This window comes from Populus trichocarpa, chromosome 4 (genome assembly GCF_000002775.5).
Source record: "Populus trichocarpa isolate Nisqually-1 chromosome 4, P.trichocarpa_v4.1, whole genome shotgun sequence".
NCBI lineage: Eukaryota > Viridiplantae > Streptophyta > Magnoliopsida > Malpighiales > Salicaceae > Populus > Populus trichocarpa.
In genome coordinates this window covers 11928795-11948894 of record NC_037288.2, presented here as the reverse complement: position 1 = coordinate 11948894, position 20100 = coordinate 11928795, and the positions used below count along the sequence as shown (strand labels likewise).

The 20100-nt window shown below is 34.6% G+C and overlaps 1 protein-coding gene across 2 annotated transcripts; it reads left to right on the top strand.

Annotated features, from left to right (window-relative positions):
- Positions 1 to 42: 42 nt before the first annotated feature.
- Positions 43 to 2699, top strand: LOC7472607 (uncharacterized). 2 transcript variants are annotated; one of them, XM_002306003.4, is made up of 2 exons: positions 43 to 587; positions 2492 to 2699. In XM_002306003.4, the coding sequence occupies exon 1, from the start codon at positions 175 to 177 to the stop codon at positions 577 to 579; it is 405 nt and encodes a 134-aa protein (XP_002306039.2). In that variant the 5' UTR covers positions 43 to 174; the 3' UTR covers positions 580 to 587; positions 2492 to 2699. The 2 variants fall into 2 exon arrangements, with proteins under 2 accessions (XP_002306039.2, XP_006384313.1); XM_006384251.3 differs by having other exon boundaries at positions 53 to 583.
- Positions 2700 to 20100: the final 17401 nt, after the last annotated feature.

Genomic DNA, 20100 nt, shown 5'->3' with positions numbered 1-20100 from the left:
TAAATAAATAAAAGAAAGAAATATGGAAGTATATTTGGTTTAAAACCGGGCTGGCAACCATTTTCAAGACGATACGTCGTTTCATACTCCTCGATCTCTATCAGGTCTCCTCCTCCTTCCCTTCTCCAACAGCAACAAGGCAGTAGCTAGCAATCTCCTATAGTTTGGTCTCAAATGGCGAAACCAATCTCTAGCGCTACCACATCACTCTTCCAGACCCTAAAACGATACCTCAAAAAGCCATGGGAAATAACCGGGCCATGTGCCAGCCCGGAATACAAATCCGCTTTACCCATGGCCACTGAGTACCGTCCCGAATGTCCTGCCACCACTAAAGTCAAGCCTGTGGTGCCCACTTCTAACCCAGAAACTGTCTACGACATCAAGTACTTTGTCCGTGATCAGCGCCGCGACAGGCCTCCCATTCAACGCACCGTCTTGAAGAAATCTGATGTGGTCAACTTGATGAAGGAGAAACAGAGCTTTGATGTTACTGAATTTCCTATCCCTTACTTGACTGCTAAAGTTGAAGAGGATGATAATGCGTATGGTGGAGGCTATGAAACAGGATTCAAGTAATATGGTTGGTGAGTTTTTTTTTTTTAAGGAAATTTGGATCATTTTTTTGGGTGTGTTTGTTTGTTAGTTTTGACAAGAATTGGGATGTGGGTTTTGTGTGTTTTGAGGATTTGAATGGTGGGTTTAGGGTGTTCATTTGTAAGTTTTGTTTTTGTGCTGATTGTAGTTGTTTGGTAGTGATTTTGGAAGTGATGGGTTTATTGTAGATTTTAGACAATGAATGAATGGTGGTGTTTTTGGTTCTATTTGATCAGGGATGGGATTTGTGGATTTTGGTTGGATGTGGATATTGGAGGTTGATGACATGACGATGGGTTTTACTAACATTTGCAATCTCCTTTCAAGCTACAAGTTGAGGAAATTCTGGAATTAAATCAGATAGCGCATCCTGCTTCGTAGTATCAGAATAATCTGTTTCTACATCTACATGATAGTGCATTTATATTATGATAGCTGAATTTTGTACAAGAACTAGGTATTTACACACTCAACTTTCCTACCTAACAAAGTAGTCTAAGAGGTGGTTTGTTTCATTAGGTGATGCGTGTAGAGACATTGTATGAGAGGAAGCGAGACTCGTAATTTCGGAGAATTGTGTGAGAGGATAGTTAAGTTGTAATATCTTGTAGATTGGGAAGATTTCCAAGCCCACTATCCCATCACATTCAAGGTTGGACTGTTTTGGATCAAAAGTGATTCTAGAGTAATTTTTTGTAGCATTGGAAAGGTATTTTATGTCTTTCTTATCAAGTATGTTTTTGGATTAGTGAGTGATGGGAGGCTATAGGGTATAAAATCAAAATATGCAGTAGCCAGAACGTTTCTGAGTTTAAGGATCTGATTATTGGTCTGATTTCAAACTTAAAACTGTATTGGTTGTGTATCCAAAAAAGTACAACTTTTATGCTACTGGAAAGATTATTAAGTTTAGTTGTTGATGCCACAAGTGATACACTAAATTGGATTTCTTTATAATAAGATACAAATGAAATTCTGAAAAGTGCATGTGCTGCCAGGCAGCATTGTACAGGATCAGTTTTGGACTTCTAATGATTTACATGGAGTTAATCACACAGGTTGAGCCATGTATGGATAGAAAGATGGTTACATCTATCTGAGATTATAAAGAATTGTTATGATTCATTAATCAACTAATGCACAAAAAGTTAATTTGAGGTGTCTAAGAATACTATATGATTATGGTTAAGTTTCTAAGCTTTGGAATTTGACGACATGAGATATGTAGAAGGAAGGCAGTTAGTTGAATGTGGCATGCTGTTGTTTCAGAAATATCTTTTTATACTTGAGACTTTGATGAAACAGCATGATAATATTTTCCTGTTAAATATGGTCAAGCACATGTTATGGTGATTGAATAAAGTTTTGCTTATATGAAACATTTCATGAAGGTCATGATTTGCAATACATGGAATGTTTTTATGAATGTAAAGCAAATGATTGTATTTTATGAAATGAAAATGTTTTGCTGTCTACTCAAAATAAGAGATTATGAGGGAAAGAGTCGCCAATGTTATATGGAAAAAGACTAATGTTTCAAAGATGAGTTTTCGATTTCTCAGATGGCTGGGAATGGATGTCAGTAACCTCTGGGTAAGTACTTGAAGTACTTTTTGTGAGAAGGGCCACTGGGCATAATAGTTGGTCTTAGGCACAAACTGTTGGTTCGATGTGCCCGTAGCAGTTATTAGAAGTAAGACTGTAAGAGTGCCAATGTTTCACTTTATGGCTTAAGGAAGTTCCCTTACTCTTCTCTGGTTAAGTGTTTTCCGATTATTGAGCTAATTGATAATTATCATGAACACATGAAATTTTCTACGTGGTCCAGTTGAGTGTGTGAGTTTATACTTGCTAAGCTGTGATAGCTTACCCTTTTCTTTACCTATCGTCACAGATTTGCTGGAGGGAACTTAAAGCGAAAGGGCTTTCAGGATGTAAAGTCGTCAATTGGAGATGTTTTGAGTCCTGAAAGGATTTCTGCTGAACAGTAATAAATTTCATTGATCCATGTATGGATTTAAAGCTGTACTTTGATGAACATGTGATTTTTTATGTTTGGAACTATGCCTGTAATAAGATAATGAAGGTTTTTGTTTGCTCTAGTAGGATGATTATCAGACAATGTGGTCTCAGACATTATAGTGTGATGGCAAGTGAGTAAAACTGATCCTCCGCACAAGCATAATGTGATTTTAATCCTGTTCAATCCTCGGAAACTCATGATTTCGGTCCAAATATCTTCCATTACAAGTACCTCAACTGTTCCTCTAATGCTATGCCGCAATTCCTCAAATTCAATGCCATAAGTATTCTCTATCTATATTGCTTCATCAGCAACCAATAAAAAACTACTTTAAGATTGTGGTAGCGGTAGCAGTTTAAAGTGTTTTTTTGTTTAAAAATATATTAAAATAATTTTTTTTTATTTTTTTTAAATTATTTTTGATATTAATATATCAAAACGATATGAAAACATAAAAAAAATTATTTTAAATAAATAAAATAAAATCAAAATTTATAGGAATGTGGTTTATATCACATTTCCAACCAATCAGACAAACATGCGCTTTACAAAAAGTTCATTTTCCGGCCCATTTATATATACAATAGTACTAGAAAGTCGTTGAATATTGGAAGATAGATAGAATAATTTCTTGATAGAATAATTTCTTAATTGAAATTAGGTTTCTTAAAGTTTTCAAAACGAACAACAAAATGCCTCAATGTTGTTTCTTAGACTCTAGCAACTAGCAAGAACTCCTACCTTGCAGTAATCCTAGTTACTCATGGAGGGCAACTCCGAAACCTTGACTATTTAGGTTAATGGATATGAGCAGGAATTAGAGGTGAGTATTTTCGGTCCGGTTCGATTTTTTACTTTAAAAATCCAAGCAAATTGATTTTTTTTAATTCAGAACCGAAATCGAACCGAAACATGTTCAAACCGATCATTTTTGGTTTGGTTTAGTTCGGTTAATTGAGAATTTTTTTGGAAAAACCGATACTATCCGGTGGAAGTGCTAAGCATAAAAAGTGAAGAAGCTTTGAAGCCGATCGAAGACAGCGAGAGTAGCAGCTGATCTTCAATCTGATCTATCTACCATATTGATTGACGTATTAGAGAGACCAAGTTCCTACAAGGAAAGAAAAGATTCACTAGCTCAAATCCTTATACCTTTGTGAAAGACATCACATGGAATAGCTTACACGGGAACATGGAAAGGTAGAAACTTAAATTCAAAATAGAAGTTCCCGAGCTAGAAGGAATGGGGTCAGGGGTGGAGACTGATTGCCAAGGAGCGTAACATCTACCAGAGAATTAAAGAATAATGAGAGAATTAGAGAATAATTGTGAATTGTGAAGAATTGAAAGACATTTGGGAGAGGGGGGGGTGGCTGAGAGCTAAAGGATTGTGAACTATGAAGTTTAGTTTTAGGGTTTCCTTTTATAGTGGGTTTAAATGTTGGTTGAAGCGGTTCAGTTTGGTTTGGGTTAACCAGTTTCTGCATTACAAAACCAAAACCGAACCGAACCAGAATTTTTTCTAAATATTCTAATTGGTTTAATTGGTTTTTTTTCTCGGTTCGATTTTATCGGTTAATTTTTTTTCGGTTTTCTCAGTTTATTTGTTTTTTTTGCTCACCCCTAGTAGGAGTCTAAACTTTTTCATGGGATCACTATGTAAGAAAGCACGATCTTGCTCTTGGATATGGAACCCACTTGGTATTTCACATTGAAATCTTTGTACTTAAATATGAGCTCCTTGGAATGCATACATAAACGACTCTTATCACTACAAAATCCCAACCAGATTCTAAACCTATATGTAGTATATATAAAAAAGAGGCTAGATATAAGATTTCAGATTGAATACCTTGTTTATGATCATATTAGTCTTTAATTTAATTTTAGAATACAAAAACTAAGTCCGTTAAGGTGTGTTTGTTAACTGTCTCGAGATAAAAGAGACATAAACAATGAAAATAGAGTAGACATTTCAAGTGTCGACATCAATATAATCACACATCAATGGTCACAATTATACACGTATATGCAATGGTCTAAACATTTTAGACCTTTCCATCATCCATACATACATCTAGAAATTTATCCGTCCAACTTTCTATATTTTTAATTCATTTCACTCTCCAGGATCAAATCAAATATGATCTTATTTATTTTACTAGATAATTATAACAGCAAGATCAATATTACATAATTATATTATTTCATAGACAAGTCTCTTTTAGCATAAGGTTTCAAAATGTATTTAAGCTAATAATTTAGCAATTGATACTTCATAATCCTAATTAGTTTATTGCATACAATAAACATCCAAAACATCTCATTCAAAATATTAAACTAAGTTAATTGCATAATTCTTGAAATTACATCATTACATTTCAGATGAATACCTTGTTTATGATCAGATTAGTCTTTGATTTAATTTTAGGATATGAAAATTAAGTCCACTAAGGTGAGTTTGGTTGCTATCTCGAGATAAAAGACACGAAGACAATGAAAATAGAGTAGACAAACATAACAAGAGAGACAAAGAAAATCGATAGTGGTATACTAGAAAGAGTTACTCTCTCTTTATCATGTTTGGTTGATGTGGATAAGATAAAATAAAATATGAAAAAAATTATTTTACCCCTAATATGCATTGTAATATCCCCAATAGTGTGCCAACATTTTGGACATAAACTCAATCTAAAGGATGATAAAAGACAAGAATTGTTTTTTTTTTATTATCATCATCACATAATGTATATTAAATTTCTACTGAAATTTTGGTTGAGTTTTCATTATATTTAAAACATTCCAAGTGTCAGACATTAATTAAACACACATCAATGGTCACAATTATACACGTATATGCAATGATCTAAACATTTTAGACCTTTTCATCATCCATACATACATCTAGAAATTTATTAGTCCAACTTTCTATACTTTTAATTCATTTCACTCTCCAGGATCAAATCAAATATGATCTTATTATTTTATTAGACAATTATAACATGCAAGATTAATACTACATAATTATATTATTTCACAGACAAGTCTCTTTTAGTATAAGGTTTGAAAATGTATTTAAGCTAATAATTTAGCAATTGATACTTCATAATCCTAATTAGTTTATTGCATACAATAAACATCCAAAACATCCCATACAAAATATTAAACTAAGTTAATTGCATAATTCTTGAAATTACATCATTACATTTCAAATTAAATACCTTGTTTACGTTCATATTAGTCTTTGATTTAATTTTAGGATACGAAAACTGAGTCTGCTAAGGTGTGTTTGGTTACTATCTCGAGATAAAAGAGATAAAGATAGTGAAAATATAGTAAACAAATAGAACAGGAGACAAAGAAGTTCGATAGTGGTGTACAAGAAAGAGTTATTCTCACTTTATCATGTTCGGTTGATGTTGATAAGATAAAATAAAATACAAAAAAAAATTATTTTACCCTTAATATGCATTGTAATATCTCTAATAATGTACCAACTTTTTGGACATAAACTCAATCTCAAGGATAATAAAAGATAGGGATTTTTTTATATTATCATCTCATAGTGTATATTAAATTTCTAATGAAATTTTGGTAGAGTTTTCTTTATATTTTAAACATCTCAGGTGTCAACATCAATTTAATCACACATCAATGGTCATAATTATATACGCTCTTGATCATCAATTTAATCACAAATCCTAATAAATGTCTTTTTAATCTTCTTAGTCATTGATCTTGTAATTAGCCCAATTGGTAACTCTAGAGGATTCATGTGATAATGCTTGTTGATTCTCACCATCCTTTGTGTTAGCGGGATGGCTTGCATCATCCCCTCTCTCCTTAAAAGAATTCAACCTTGAATTGTCACCTACATCAAACAAAGAGAGATCAGAAACATTGAAAGTAGCGGTGACACCATACTCACCTAGTAGATCTACTTTGGAGACATTATCATTGATCTTCTCAAGTATTTGGAAAGGCCCATCTCCTAGCTATTGCAATTTTGATTTTCTATAAGCCGAAAACCTCTCCCTGTGCATATGCACCCAAACCCAATCACTTGGTTGGTAAACAATGCATTTATGCCTTTTATTTTCCTTAGATGCATATTAGTCACTCTTCTTTTTGATATGCTGCCTTACACTCTCATAAAGTGCCTTCACCATTTGAGACTTTTTATTACCATCAAGACTAACCCTTTCATCAACAGGTAAATAAATAAAACCTAATAGAGTTAATGGGTTAAAGCCATAAACAATCTCTAATGATGAAAAATCAGTAATATAATGCATATTACAATTATAAGCAAACTCAATGAATGGTCAGCAATCTTCTCAATTCTTAAGGTTCTTTTGAATGATAGTACGTGGAAGGGTAGTTAAAGTCCTATTGACTACTTTCATTTGACAAGTAATAAAAAACAACAACTTAGTTCCCAATTTTTCCCACAAGACCTTTTAAAAGTAGCTAAGAAACTTCACATCACGATATGAAACTATGCTCCTAGAAACCTCATGAAGTCGACTATCTCTTTAAAGACTAAGTAAACAATATTGGTTGCATCATCAGTTTTATGATATGCTATGAAATGCATCATCTTAAAAAACTTATCAACAATCACAAAAGATAGAGTCCCTTCCTCTTTTCAACCTAGATAAACCTAAAACAAAGTCCATGAAAATATATACACAAGGTTTTTTAGGTACATGTAAAGGAGTATACAAACCATACGGTAAGACCCTAGACTTATCTTTTCTACATATATTGCATCTAATCACACACTCTTTGCACATCATGTCTTATTTAGGCTAATAAAAGTGTTCATACAATACATCCAAAGTCTTAGAGACACCAAAATAACCCATTAAGCCACCTCATGAGCTTCACGAATAAGTAATTCATGCATAAAAATATTAGGCACACAAAGTTTATTTTCTTTAAACAAATATCCATCAAGCCTTTAGAACTTTGCAAAAGCTTAATTTTTATATGCATGAAATACATTAGCAAAATCACCATCATTCACATACAATTCCTTTATATTCTTAAATCCTAACAACAACTTAGCATTCAAAGTAGATAAAAGAACATAACTTTGTACTAGTGCATTGGAAACTATATTTTCCTTACCTTGCTTATATCTAATCATATATGGGAATATTTTAATGAATTCCACTCACTTTATATGCCTTCGATTCAGCTTATCTTGTCCTTTCAAATGCTTTAAGGATTCATGATTCAAATGAATCATGGGTTCTTTTAGCCACAAGTAATGCTGCCACGTCTCCAAAGCTCTCACCAAAGTATAAAGCTTCTTATCATAAGTAGGGTAGTTCAACACTTTACCATTGAACTTTTCCTGAAATAAGCAATAAGTTATTTATCATGTATTAAAACACCTTCAATACCTATTCATGAGGCATCTCATTCAATCTTAAAAGCTTTTGTAAAGTTAGGTAAAGCTAATAAAGGTGTTGAGCAAATTTTTTCTTTCAACAAGTTAAATACATTATCTTGTTCAATACCCCCATTTAAAAGTAACTGACTTTTTGACAATCTTAGTGAGTGGTGCAACAAGTGTTCTAAAATCCTTAACAAACTTTCTATAGAAACTAGCCAAAAATGGAAAGTTCTTACCTCTATGATCGACTTAAGTGCAAGACATTCTTGAATAACCTTAACCTTTCCCTCACCCATTTTAAAACCTCTTGCACTAATAATATAACCAAGAAACATAATTTTTTTCATGCAAAAAGTAAATTGTATCAGATTAGCATATAATGACTTCATACATAAAACCTCACACACATTTTGTAAATGTTCAACATGCTCATCCAAACTCTTACTATAGATCAAAATATCATCAAAATAGACAACTGTGAATTTACTTATGAATAAACGCAGCACATGATTTGTTGTAACCCAAATTTGAACCCTTTTTGTTTTTTTTTAATTTAATGATAAAGGGGGTTAAAATTTGAAATTAAAAGACCAGGGGTTTGAATACAAGGATTTAGAAACTTCAAGGACCAGATTGGAAATAACCATTTCCAGCCCGAAAACAGCGTCGTTTCAATCAGGCGCTGTTTGTCATCTTCATCTTCAAAGCACCGAACGTCCGCCTGCAAAGAAGGAAATGAAAGTGTGAAGCACCAGCATCCTAGTCCTATCAAAACATAGAAAAGCAATCTTTATCTTCATGATAATCACAACTCGGTGAGATAAGGATTAGGCTTCGCGTCCGAGTCCTAGCAGGAACCGTCTCCCTCAGCTGTGCTTATCAGGAGGAGAGAGGTTAGGCCGAGGGAGAGGAGGATTGGTTCCTATAAATACCCAGCAGTCGACAGAGTAAGGCAGGGAGGAAAAACAGCAGAAAAAGAAAAGAGAAAACAAACAGAGGCGAGAAAACAATGAGAGAAAAACAGAGAAAAAAACCGAGAAAAAGAAAAAACCCAAAAACGATGGAGAGAACCCATAATACAAACGAAACACACTAGAGCAGAGTGACTGAAAGGAGGAGGAAGAGGAGAACATTCTCCGCCTGGTGCTAGGACCATTACCTTCGTGTTCGTCTTCGCCAGGTAAGGCTTTCTTCTCTTACTCTGTTTTAAATTTGAGCTCTTCAGAACAGTGCGAAGGTAATTAATTACCTTCGTACTGTGTAGTGCACACGTAAGTTGATTCACGTGTGCCTGCTTCCTGGGCCGGTTACTGGTTTGAACCATTAACCGGACCGGGCCAGTTAGGTCCAACCCAGCCCATGTTGGTTGGGCTAGACCTAACCAAAAAAAAAAAGAGAGTGGGCCGGATCTGGGCTTTAGGCCCAGCCGACCCAAATTATGTTTATTAAGGGTGTGTTTGGCAAAACACACCCTTATGCCTTGATCATAATTTTTATGCCCATTTTAGTTTGATATTTGGCCAAACGAGCCCCTTTTCAATATTAGAAAATTCTAAAAATATTTGGGGATCTTTGTTGATTTATTTATGGGTCCCTCGCACTTTGATTTATTTTTTTTCTTCGCGTTTTGTATTTTTTTTAGCTATATGCTCAATCTGTGGCCTATTATTTTTAAATACAAATCTGTTGTGTAATGTTTTTTTTTTATTTCCATCTAAAAGGGGCAAATAATAATAAAGGATAAACAAGAAAAAATGGCATAGAAAAGTTTTTCATCAAATTCATTTTTTTGCAAAAATATTCATTGACACCAGAGTCAGTAGTATCGTATTTTTTTGGATTTGTGCGATATTTACCAATGCTATAGTTGGAAATATTCGTAGGAATTGTTCACTGACGCTAGAGTCAAGAACATGAAATGAAGAATAAAAAAGGAAAAAGAGAACAAATTTCTTAGCAATTTTTAACAAAACCAGCAATGCAGCTTGCCTTAGGTAGGACGTTTAAGGGGTGATAACATCTTTCCTTTTGCGTAACCAGTCCCGTACCATAAAATCTCTATTGACTAGTTAGGGTTTCTAGTGACCATAATACTAGGTGGCGACTCCTTGAACAAGTCTTTTTCCACCAAAAAGAACAGGATGCTAGATATCTATTCTTTTTCCATATCAAGATGAATTTTTAATTGGTCGCCGCGATGTCCGGGTGTGACAAAATGGCGACTCCGCTGGGGACCTCTTAGGATTAAGCTTTGCTATTTGTCTTTTTATTGCTAAACAATATTTTTCGTATAGTTTTTTTTCTTTATTTTTGTTATTTTATGTTTACCAAGTTTTATTTTTTGCTCTTTTTTACTGTTTTAGCATGCATAGTTTTTCATGTTTATCATGCATATATATTGGATATGGATCTAAGGTCTTCACACATCACTTATCTCATTTTTAAATACGTGTGGTATCAATTTTAAGATAAGTGGAGGAGTAACGACACCCCAATGGCTTTAGCCCGAGTAAGGCTCGCGAAACTAACCAACTCTCGCATGATTGTTTGCTCGACAGTGGTCGATATGCCGAACTGATATTACTCAGGGCCTCTCTCTTCATGCTACTTGTAAACCTCATATTAAACTTTCGAGGGCGATCACTGAGCATGCGAAAGACTGTTGAGACTAGATAGCAAATCTACCTTGATGCATTTAATGACTAGAACCTATCCTTTAGGTTAATCCCTGTGTAAATTCACTGAGATAAGCTAAACATGCTTTTGGGTGATGTAATGACCGCTATTTCTAAGATAACAACTGTTGAGTATGGACTCGAGTTTGAATCTTTACAAATGACCGAGGGAGAATGCCTTAGACTGGATGTCGGTGAGATACCGCTACGCTAAGACATTAGATGTAAAATAAAAGACACCAAGAATGTGAATGAAAGCTTAGATGATAAAAGGCTAAACAGATCTCTTCTCGGCATTGCAATGAATATCGGATTCGGATCTGACCACACATCCAAAGAATAACGATCGTTAAGTCACCCCTAAAAAAAACGAATCCATATCCAATATGTTGCGTTCATTTTCATGCATGTTTGAACATACACTTATAAACTATCATAATACCGTATTACAAGTGAAATATAGGTCCCCCATTGAAAAACACTTATAACACTCGACTGCAAAAAAGACAAATGGAAAACGAAGAAAGTCCCAATTGGAAGCCCAACACCGAAAAGAGATGAAAAGTCTTAGAGAAGAAGTCGTAAGGCTTACCAGCCTACTCGAACAGGCCTTGAGACTAAACCTAAAGAAGTAAAATTTACAGCTTAGCCTGAACCTATGCTCGTAAATCCACAGAATTTAGGGACAAATGAGGTGTCTCAACAGGCTATGTATTCCTAATTTTCTCAACCAGCATATCCTATAAGAATGTCATCTACCATTGACCTTACAATAAAGGAATCTCAAAAGAACAAGATGGTAAAAGAAGATGGCCTGGACAAATGGGCCGCCCTAGAACAAAGGCTGAGGGCATTCGAGGGAACTAGCCTACATGACCATATAAAAGCTGTCGAGATGTGTTTGGTACCTAACGTAGTCATTCCTAAAAAGTTTAGGTTGCTAGGATTCGTCAAATATACAGGAACTCAATGCCCTGTAACTCATCTCAAGGCATACTACAACAAAATGGTTGAGGTAGTCTATGACGAGAAATTGTTGATTCACTTCTTCTAAGACAGTTTGAGTGATGTTGCCCTTATTTGGTATATACGGTTGGACAATACTAAGATAAAAAAGTGGAAGGACTTAGTTGATGCCTTCATTAGGCAATATAAGTTCAATATGGATGTGGGCCCTGATAGGTTAAGCTTGCAAGCTATGGAAAAGGACAACAAGGAGTCCATAAGAGAATACACTCAAAGGTGGCGTGAGACTACCGCATAGGTTAATCCTCTTTTATTGTAAAAGGAGATGATTAACTTGTTTGTCAGCACTTTCAAGGCCCCGTACTTTGAATACCTGGTTGGAAGTTCTGCACAACATTTTTCTGACCTGGTTGCTATAGCTGAGAGGATTGAATAAGCTATCCACTTAGGAAGGATTGCTGACTCGACCGAGGAGAAATGTTTCACTAGAGAAAAGAAAGAAACCGAGGTTCATAATATTGAAGGTGATTACAAAGGCGAGAGAAAGAGCTACCAAAACAAAGACGTCTAGAGATCACTTATCTCGAAGACGAAGCTATAGTGTCACTAGGCCAAGACTGGTCTATATGTGACCCTAACTGACTATTGGAAAGGTGCCCTTGTTGAGAAATTCATAAGAGAGGGACGGTTGGAATATTCCAGAAATTCCAATCGATGATCGCTAAGTGTTTAGCCCTTTTATATGTCACCTTGCTAGTATAAGGTCTTTGTTGCTTTTTTAGGATTTCAATGAAATAATGAGTTTGTCCTTCAATTGTGTCTTTTCCTTTGATTTATAGCCAATATATCTTGAAAGGGATTCCTTCTAATCACTCACAAATACACTTTTGAAGCCTCGCGTGATCTCATAGACTCAATTCATCTCTTTTACCAAAATCAGTTTCCCCATTGGAATTTTAAAAATTAAACTTGCATTTTGATTTCAAATATAATTTGATGTTTATTTAAAATGATATTTTTGACATTCTACTTGTAGAATGACACATGAATCAAGCAACTCCTTCATTGAGGTGACTAAACTCTGAACTAAAATGCACGAATAGAAAATGAACTGTCATCCTCACACCATGACTCTTGAGCCATGTTGTTTTAAATGTATGAATAATGGTATGTGGTGAACTCTTTGCTCATAGACTCATGAAGTGCATCTCTTTGCAAAGACCAAACCATCACATTGGACGAGGCCAAAGTTTATTGATCTTAACTGCTTGCATTTGAAATGAGGAAAGACCATCTTTGTTATTCCTTTCACATTCTAAAAAAAGTATATCCCTTGTGGTCCCTCTTTGATCCTGAATAATTTTTCTTTCATAAAAAATCCCTACTAGGATCACACCCCACACTGGGGGCAAGTGAGAATTTTAATGAAAAAAAAAGCCATGAGAAAGCCAGAAAGGCAAAAGAGCCCAAGAAACTTAAATGCTAGGGGGCATGCCCAAATCACAAGAAAGAGTGATAACCAAGATAAAATGAGTATGCCCTAGCAAAACAATGAAAAAGCAAATCAAAGAAGAGCGGTAAAAGAAAATATGAATGACACAAAGAGTCGAACTGCTAATAGTGATCCTCAATCTTTGAAACCTTGAAACACTCTTTGAGCCTTATGAATCCTTTTCTTTCATAGCCAAAAACCATAGCCTATATTATATACCTATAAAAGTCTCTTCTAATCAAGCAAGCAAGCAACCTGGAACAATAAACAATGCTCTCAAAATGCAAAGAGTACTTTTTCATAGGAGTCATAACATCGAGAACAAGCTACTCATTATTATTCATGCCGATAAAATGAGTGTTCAAAAAGAGATAATTTTTCTCAAACAAAACCTCGAGCTTTTTCTCGAGCCCTTCATTTTGAAACCCATAAAAACAAAAAGTCACCTCATGACATACTTTCACTAAAGACAATATCGCCAAACACAAGAGCAAATAATCTCTTTTCCAAGAAAAATAATCAAGGAGTTGCAAGGTTTCAAAAGCAAATTGTTTTAAACTCACATCGAAACAATTTTTGTTTTCAAAATGCAAGATCAAGATTTCAAGTTTCCTTCTGAACAGATATTCCTTCACCCAAACTGAAAAGGAGAGAAATGAGAGAATGGCCACTTAAAACTATTATTTGTCTGAGTCGTTCACAGAACACACTTAGAGGTAATGACCAATACAAGGGGGCAACATTGTGTTTAGAAGGAAAATCGATCCCTTCTAGAAAAAAAAGAGAGGAACATTTCCTACAACAAGACAAGAGAGCATCGTGGTTTATAAAAGGCAGCTTGATCCTTCCAATAAGTGACACCGAGTGTTTAATGAATGATCCTCTCAAATTATATGACGAGACAGAAAATCTTTAGCAAGCAAGTAGGCCACAATGGGCACCATGAAGGCTGAGTTGTGTAAACAAATATGGGAAAAGACTTACATGGGCCAATTCAAGTGGGCTAGAAGTTAAACGACAAAGATGACCTAAATCTGAGATAAAAAGTCCTCATCAGTCAAGCAACAAGAAGATTAAGAAGAAATGAGGGCCTATATTTCAAATCAGGTAAAGATGCATGCTTATCATCTAACCTTTGAGACATTGGACAATGAGTTTTGCAAAGTTCACAAGAGAAATCTCTGACGAGATCCATCAAATGGAAGGCCGCCTTGAAATGGCTAAGATTGAAATTACTTTTGGAAATTTTTCACTTTTGAGAGCTTTTAACCTAGGCGGGCCGCTCATGAGAATTAGGCCGCAAAAAACAAATCTCTGTATTTTTTCACCACCTTTCATTTCCCATCCCTAAAGTAGTGCGTTTCCTAACCCTACCTTCTTTCAAGAGTACCTTCGAGCCTTCGACCATCCAAGGTAGTGCATTTTCTAACCCTACCTCCTTTCGAGTGCACCTCCGAGCCCTCACCTCTTTTCGAGTGCGCCTTTGAGTCTTCGAGCATTCAAGGTAGCACATTTCCTAACCCTACCTCCTTTTGAGTGCGCCTCCGAGCCCTCACCTCCTTTTCAAGTGCGCCTTTGAGCCCCATCATGACGTCCATTTAAGACGTTTCTTTTCTTTCTTGGGTAGGTCACCCGACCCTTTATTGGGCAGGTCACCCATTACAATGAGACCCTTTCCTTTCCTTTTCCTGGGTAGGTCACCCATTACAATGAGACCACTTTTTTAAAAAAATTAAAAAAAACGATGATGAAATTTCTCTCTGTAGTTTTCACCATCGGGCAGGTCGCCTGAAAAATAAGACCACTTGCGAAATTCTTTTTGCGTTTCTTCTTCCTATCGGGTAGGTTGCCTGAAACAATTAGACCACTCCGAAATCCTTTTCGTATTTTATTCTTCATCGGGCAGGTCACCTGGAAAAATGATACCACCCGCGAAATCCTTCGCGTTCCTTCTTCCTATCGGGCAGGTCGCCTGGAACAATTAGACCACTCGTGAAATCCTTTTCACGTTTTATTCTTCATTGGGCAGGTCACCTGGAAAAATGAGACCACTCGCGAAATCCTTCGCGTTGCTTCTTCCTATTGGGTAGGTCGCCTGGAACAATTAGACGACTCGCGAAACTCTTTTGGTGTTTTATTCTTCATCGGGCAGGTCACCTGGAAAAATGAGACCACTCGTGAAATCCTTCGCGTTGCTTCTTCCTATCGGGTAAGTCGCCTGGAACAATTGACCAATTAGGGTTCCTAGTAACCATAATACTAGGTGGCGACTCCTTAAACAAGACCTTTTCCACTAAAAAGAACAGGATGCCAGATATCTGTTCGTTTTCCATATCAAGATGAATTTTTAATCGGTCGCCGTGATGTATGGGTGTGACATGAATCATTAATCTCATAAAGGTACTTATTGTACTAATAAAACCAAATGGCATGACTGACCTTTCATACAAATTATATTTAGTCTTAAAAACAGTTTTTTATTTGTTACCTTATTTCATCCTAATATGATGATATCCATTTTTCAAACCAATTTTTGTAAACACATGAGAGCCATGTAATTCGTCTAACATATCATATAGCCTAGGAATGAGATGTTGATTCTTCACCATAATGTTGTTGATAGCTTGACAATCAACACACATCCTCCAAAACCCATTCTTTTTTGGCACTAATAACACTGAAACAACACGTAGACTCATGCTTTCTCTTATGTACCCTTTAGATGTCAATTCCTCAACTTGCCTTTGGAGTTCCTTTGTTTTCTCAAGATTATTTCGGTAGGCTAGTCTGTTAGGAATTGCAACTCCTGATACGAGATCATTTTGATGTTCGATACCACTTATCGGTAACACACCACTAAATACATCTTTTGGAAACACATATTTAAATTCATGTAACAAAGAAAGAACAACATTAAGAGTTGAAGGATCAAGTTTGTTAGTATTAAAATCATCCTTTATGTACAAAAGTACAAACATAGGCTGGTTAGAATAAATAAATAAAAAAACCTCTTAACCTCACTCTTTTTCGAATAAAAGCTTATTTGTTTCTATGTTTTTCCCTTAATATTTTCTTTTCTCTTTTTTTTATTCTTTCCTCTATTGTTCTCTATATTTTTAGTCAAATCCCTCTTGTTTTCTCTCTTATATGAATCTAACTTTTCTCTCCTCTCATGCCTTATAGAATTTTCTCCCTTCTCACAATTTACGACCTGATCTGATTTTTCACTCCCATTGCCCTCATTGTCGCTTTTCAATTTCAATTGGTCTTCGTAAACATGTTTTAGTGATAATGGTATAAAAGTCATAGATTTTCCATTTTTTACAAAATAATTCTTATTTTTAAACCCATCATGCGTTGTCTTTTTATCAAATTTTCACAAACGACCCAATAATAAGTGACTTACATGCACACAACACCTCATCAGAATATCTTTCTATAAAAAATGAAACCAAGACTTGCCTTGTCACCTTGATGACACGATCAAAGAGTTGATGTCTTATCCCAAGTGCAGGAGTGTCAAAGTAATAAACAACCCGGCAAGACCAGGGTCAAACCATAGGGAGGTCAACTATATAAATTATAAATAACATATATTTTTTAACAAAGAGTTAAAGAGATCTTTAAGATGTGAGATTAATGTAAGGATTAAACAATGATAAAAACAGGTGTCAAGGTTAGAGGATCCACTAATGGTATTAGAAATAAGTATAGTATAAACTCTTTTTATCACTCAACTGGAAACCACACACAAAGGAGGTTCCAATCGGATGATTTATCCTTAATAGTTCATTATAGATTTTTAACATGATCATATTAATTATCTTATTTTAGTAACACCATACTTTTAAATATTGTCAAGAATTCATGATGCTAACTTATGTTAACAACAAATCAAGTTCCTCTCATAACAACAATGTCGGCCGAAGACTATGAAGGATCAAGCATTTATTGTACCAAGTATTATAAAACACAAATCTAGATTAATCATTTAACAAGAAAGGTATTAAGAATTAATAAGATAAAAAGATAAGACATATTAATAACAAACTTTCTTGGATATAAACATTAAAGTCCATGTTGAGTTTATATTATACATATTCTAACATCATTAGTGAAACCTTTTCACCTTGACATAATTAACTTAGTTAAACATAATGAAGAAGAAAAACATAAATAAACAAGATAAGAACATAATTATGATATAAGTAAACTAAGAATAGTAAAGAAAATGAAAAGCATGAACAAGATATTAATGAAAATAAAACATGAAAGAAAACTTGAACATTACAAAAAGAGAAAGTAAGAAAATAATCTTCATCTGAAAACCAAGATGCCTAAATGAATGCAAAATGCCTTCTCTTATAGGCTAAAATTCAAAAATATTCATTTAGTAATTGATTGTTAATGCAGTGGCCAACTATTGATTTAGTGGACTTGATGGACAACAACACTCAAGCATTTTGGCTGGATGAAATGACATTGATTCAATTAGAATTTGACAAGGTGTTTTTGATGAACATCGTTGGAACTTATCTTTCCACCCACAACATTTCAGAGCATTTAGATCACTACAGCTCAAGATATGGCTACAATATTGAGTAGTGCTTCTGGTGGACGTTGTGGATAGCCCTCGAGCTCTTGTATGGATGAAACGTCATTTCTAACATCCGAATTGGAGAAGGTGGTTCCATGAAAGTTGTTGGAAATTGTCTTATCTTTCTACCCACCAAATTTTATGTCATTTGGCCTTTTATAACTCTAGCTATGGGTAAACTTCTGAGCAGTGTTTAGGTTGGATTGTAGGACAAATTTTGACTTCTCTTTTATGGCCAAGCTTTGAATTTGCAAACGGCAGATTTGGGTCTTCCACTCTTTATGAAAGTTTCAGGCCTATGACTTAACTTTCCAGAACAATAAACCAAACATCAATTCAATGTCCATAACTCCAGATATGATCTAATGACTGAATAGTATTCCAGTTTGATCCAATATCTCTTCTTTAACCTTAGCCCTTTCTTCGTCTTTTCACTTTCAATAGTTAATTACATTAATCAATCTTTTGAATTGTGAAATATGCCTGCATTTAAAATGAGCATTTACCATAAATTAAAGCTATCTATATTATCCAACTTGTTATTATAAAAACATGCTTAAGTTAGGGAATTTAATGATACTAAAAGTACAAAATGATGATATAAAGCCTTAATAACAATGCACTTTTAAGTACTAATCACTTGACTTCACTATAATCATTCAACCATTGCAATCTATAGGGCTTATGATTTTTAATAATATTCAAGTTCAACTTCCTAACAAGAGTAATACTCGAAATATTAGCACAATTACCACCATCAATGATCATACTATATACATTGTTATATGATATCGTGTATGAAAGATGTTCTCCTTTTATTGCTCTATATTATCTTTCTTAATCTAAATGTTAAACACATGTCTAATAACCAAAGCTTCACCCTTAACCAGGTATGCTACCTCCTATTCACTATAATCCTTAAGTGGTGGCATCTCATCATCTTTTTATTTGTCACTTTCGAATTTAATCTCATTGTGATCTCTTAAAATCATCATTTTTTGTTTGGACATTGAAAAGCAATGTATTTAACCTTCAAACACCTAAAACACTTAATATTACGGTTACAAGTAGGTTGAATTTTAGATTTACCTTCGGAACCTATAGTGATCTTTTTCTTGGCTTTAAGCAGTTTGACATGAGTACTCATAAAAGGTTTGGCTTAGGCTGGCACATCTCTCCTTAAATTTGACCTTCATGATGACGAAAAACCCAAATTAAACACCTGACGTGTGCTTCCCTTCCTTTTAAGTTGTATCTCCATCTTCCTTTTAACTCTACTATATAAGCAATATCTCGAATCATTATTATCTCCATCTCTTTATGGTAATCCTCCATAGACTTAGAACCTTGACTCAAACCTTGTAGTTTCTGATAAAGCTCCTATAATAATGATTAGGAACAAATCACTTTCTCATCAAAGCCTTCAAATCATCCCATGTACCAATAAATCTCTCTCTATTCCTCATCCTAAAAGTCATAACTTGATCCCACTAAATAATCATGTAATCAATAAATTCAATTAGCACAAGTTTCACCTTTATCTGTTCAGAATAACTATGGCAATACAAAATTCAATTCACCTTCTTTTCACACTCCAAATATGCCTCTGGGTCTTTTACCTTAAAAACTATGAATTTTAAGTTTAATAGAGTCCAAGTTACCATCCACATCGTCATGGTTTCCATAGTCACGGAAATTACCCCTTTGTCTGAATTGACCACTCTACCGAAATCAATCACCTTATCTGTTTCTAGGCTGCCAAAATCTATCTCCATGTCCCACAGATATATTGTTAAATTCATCATCTCCTACATTTGCATTATCATCAATAAAATCATTAAAATTAGCATTAATATGTCTTTCAGATATCCTAACATTGCTACCCTTTATGCAAGCCGTATTTCATAGCCCATCATTTTCATTATCACATCTCTCCAATCTCTCTAACCTATCTTGTACATCTCTCAACATAAAAGCCAGCCTCTCTAGTTGTTGATTCAAAGCCTGATTGTTACCTTACATAGGTGATGTTGTATTGCTCCTATTAGACATCTTTGAATCTGTAAAATTTGGTTAGTGACAAGTAAAAATATACCCTCATGCCTCTCATGTTTCATAGTAATAAGGTTTTTCACTATAATATGCTTGCTTCATCTTTTTCCATTCATCTCACCCTTTTAGTTCTTTTAGAATTAAAAGAATTCAATAAAACTAAAAGAACATCTTAGTATTCAACAAAACTAAAAGAACATCTTAGTAGCACAATCCAAATATATGTAATGACTCAAGAAGAAATAAATGTACAGAAACAAGCAAATAAAAAACTACTATTACAGTTTCGTGAGT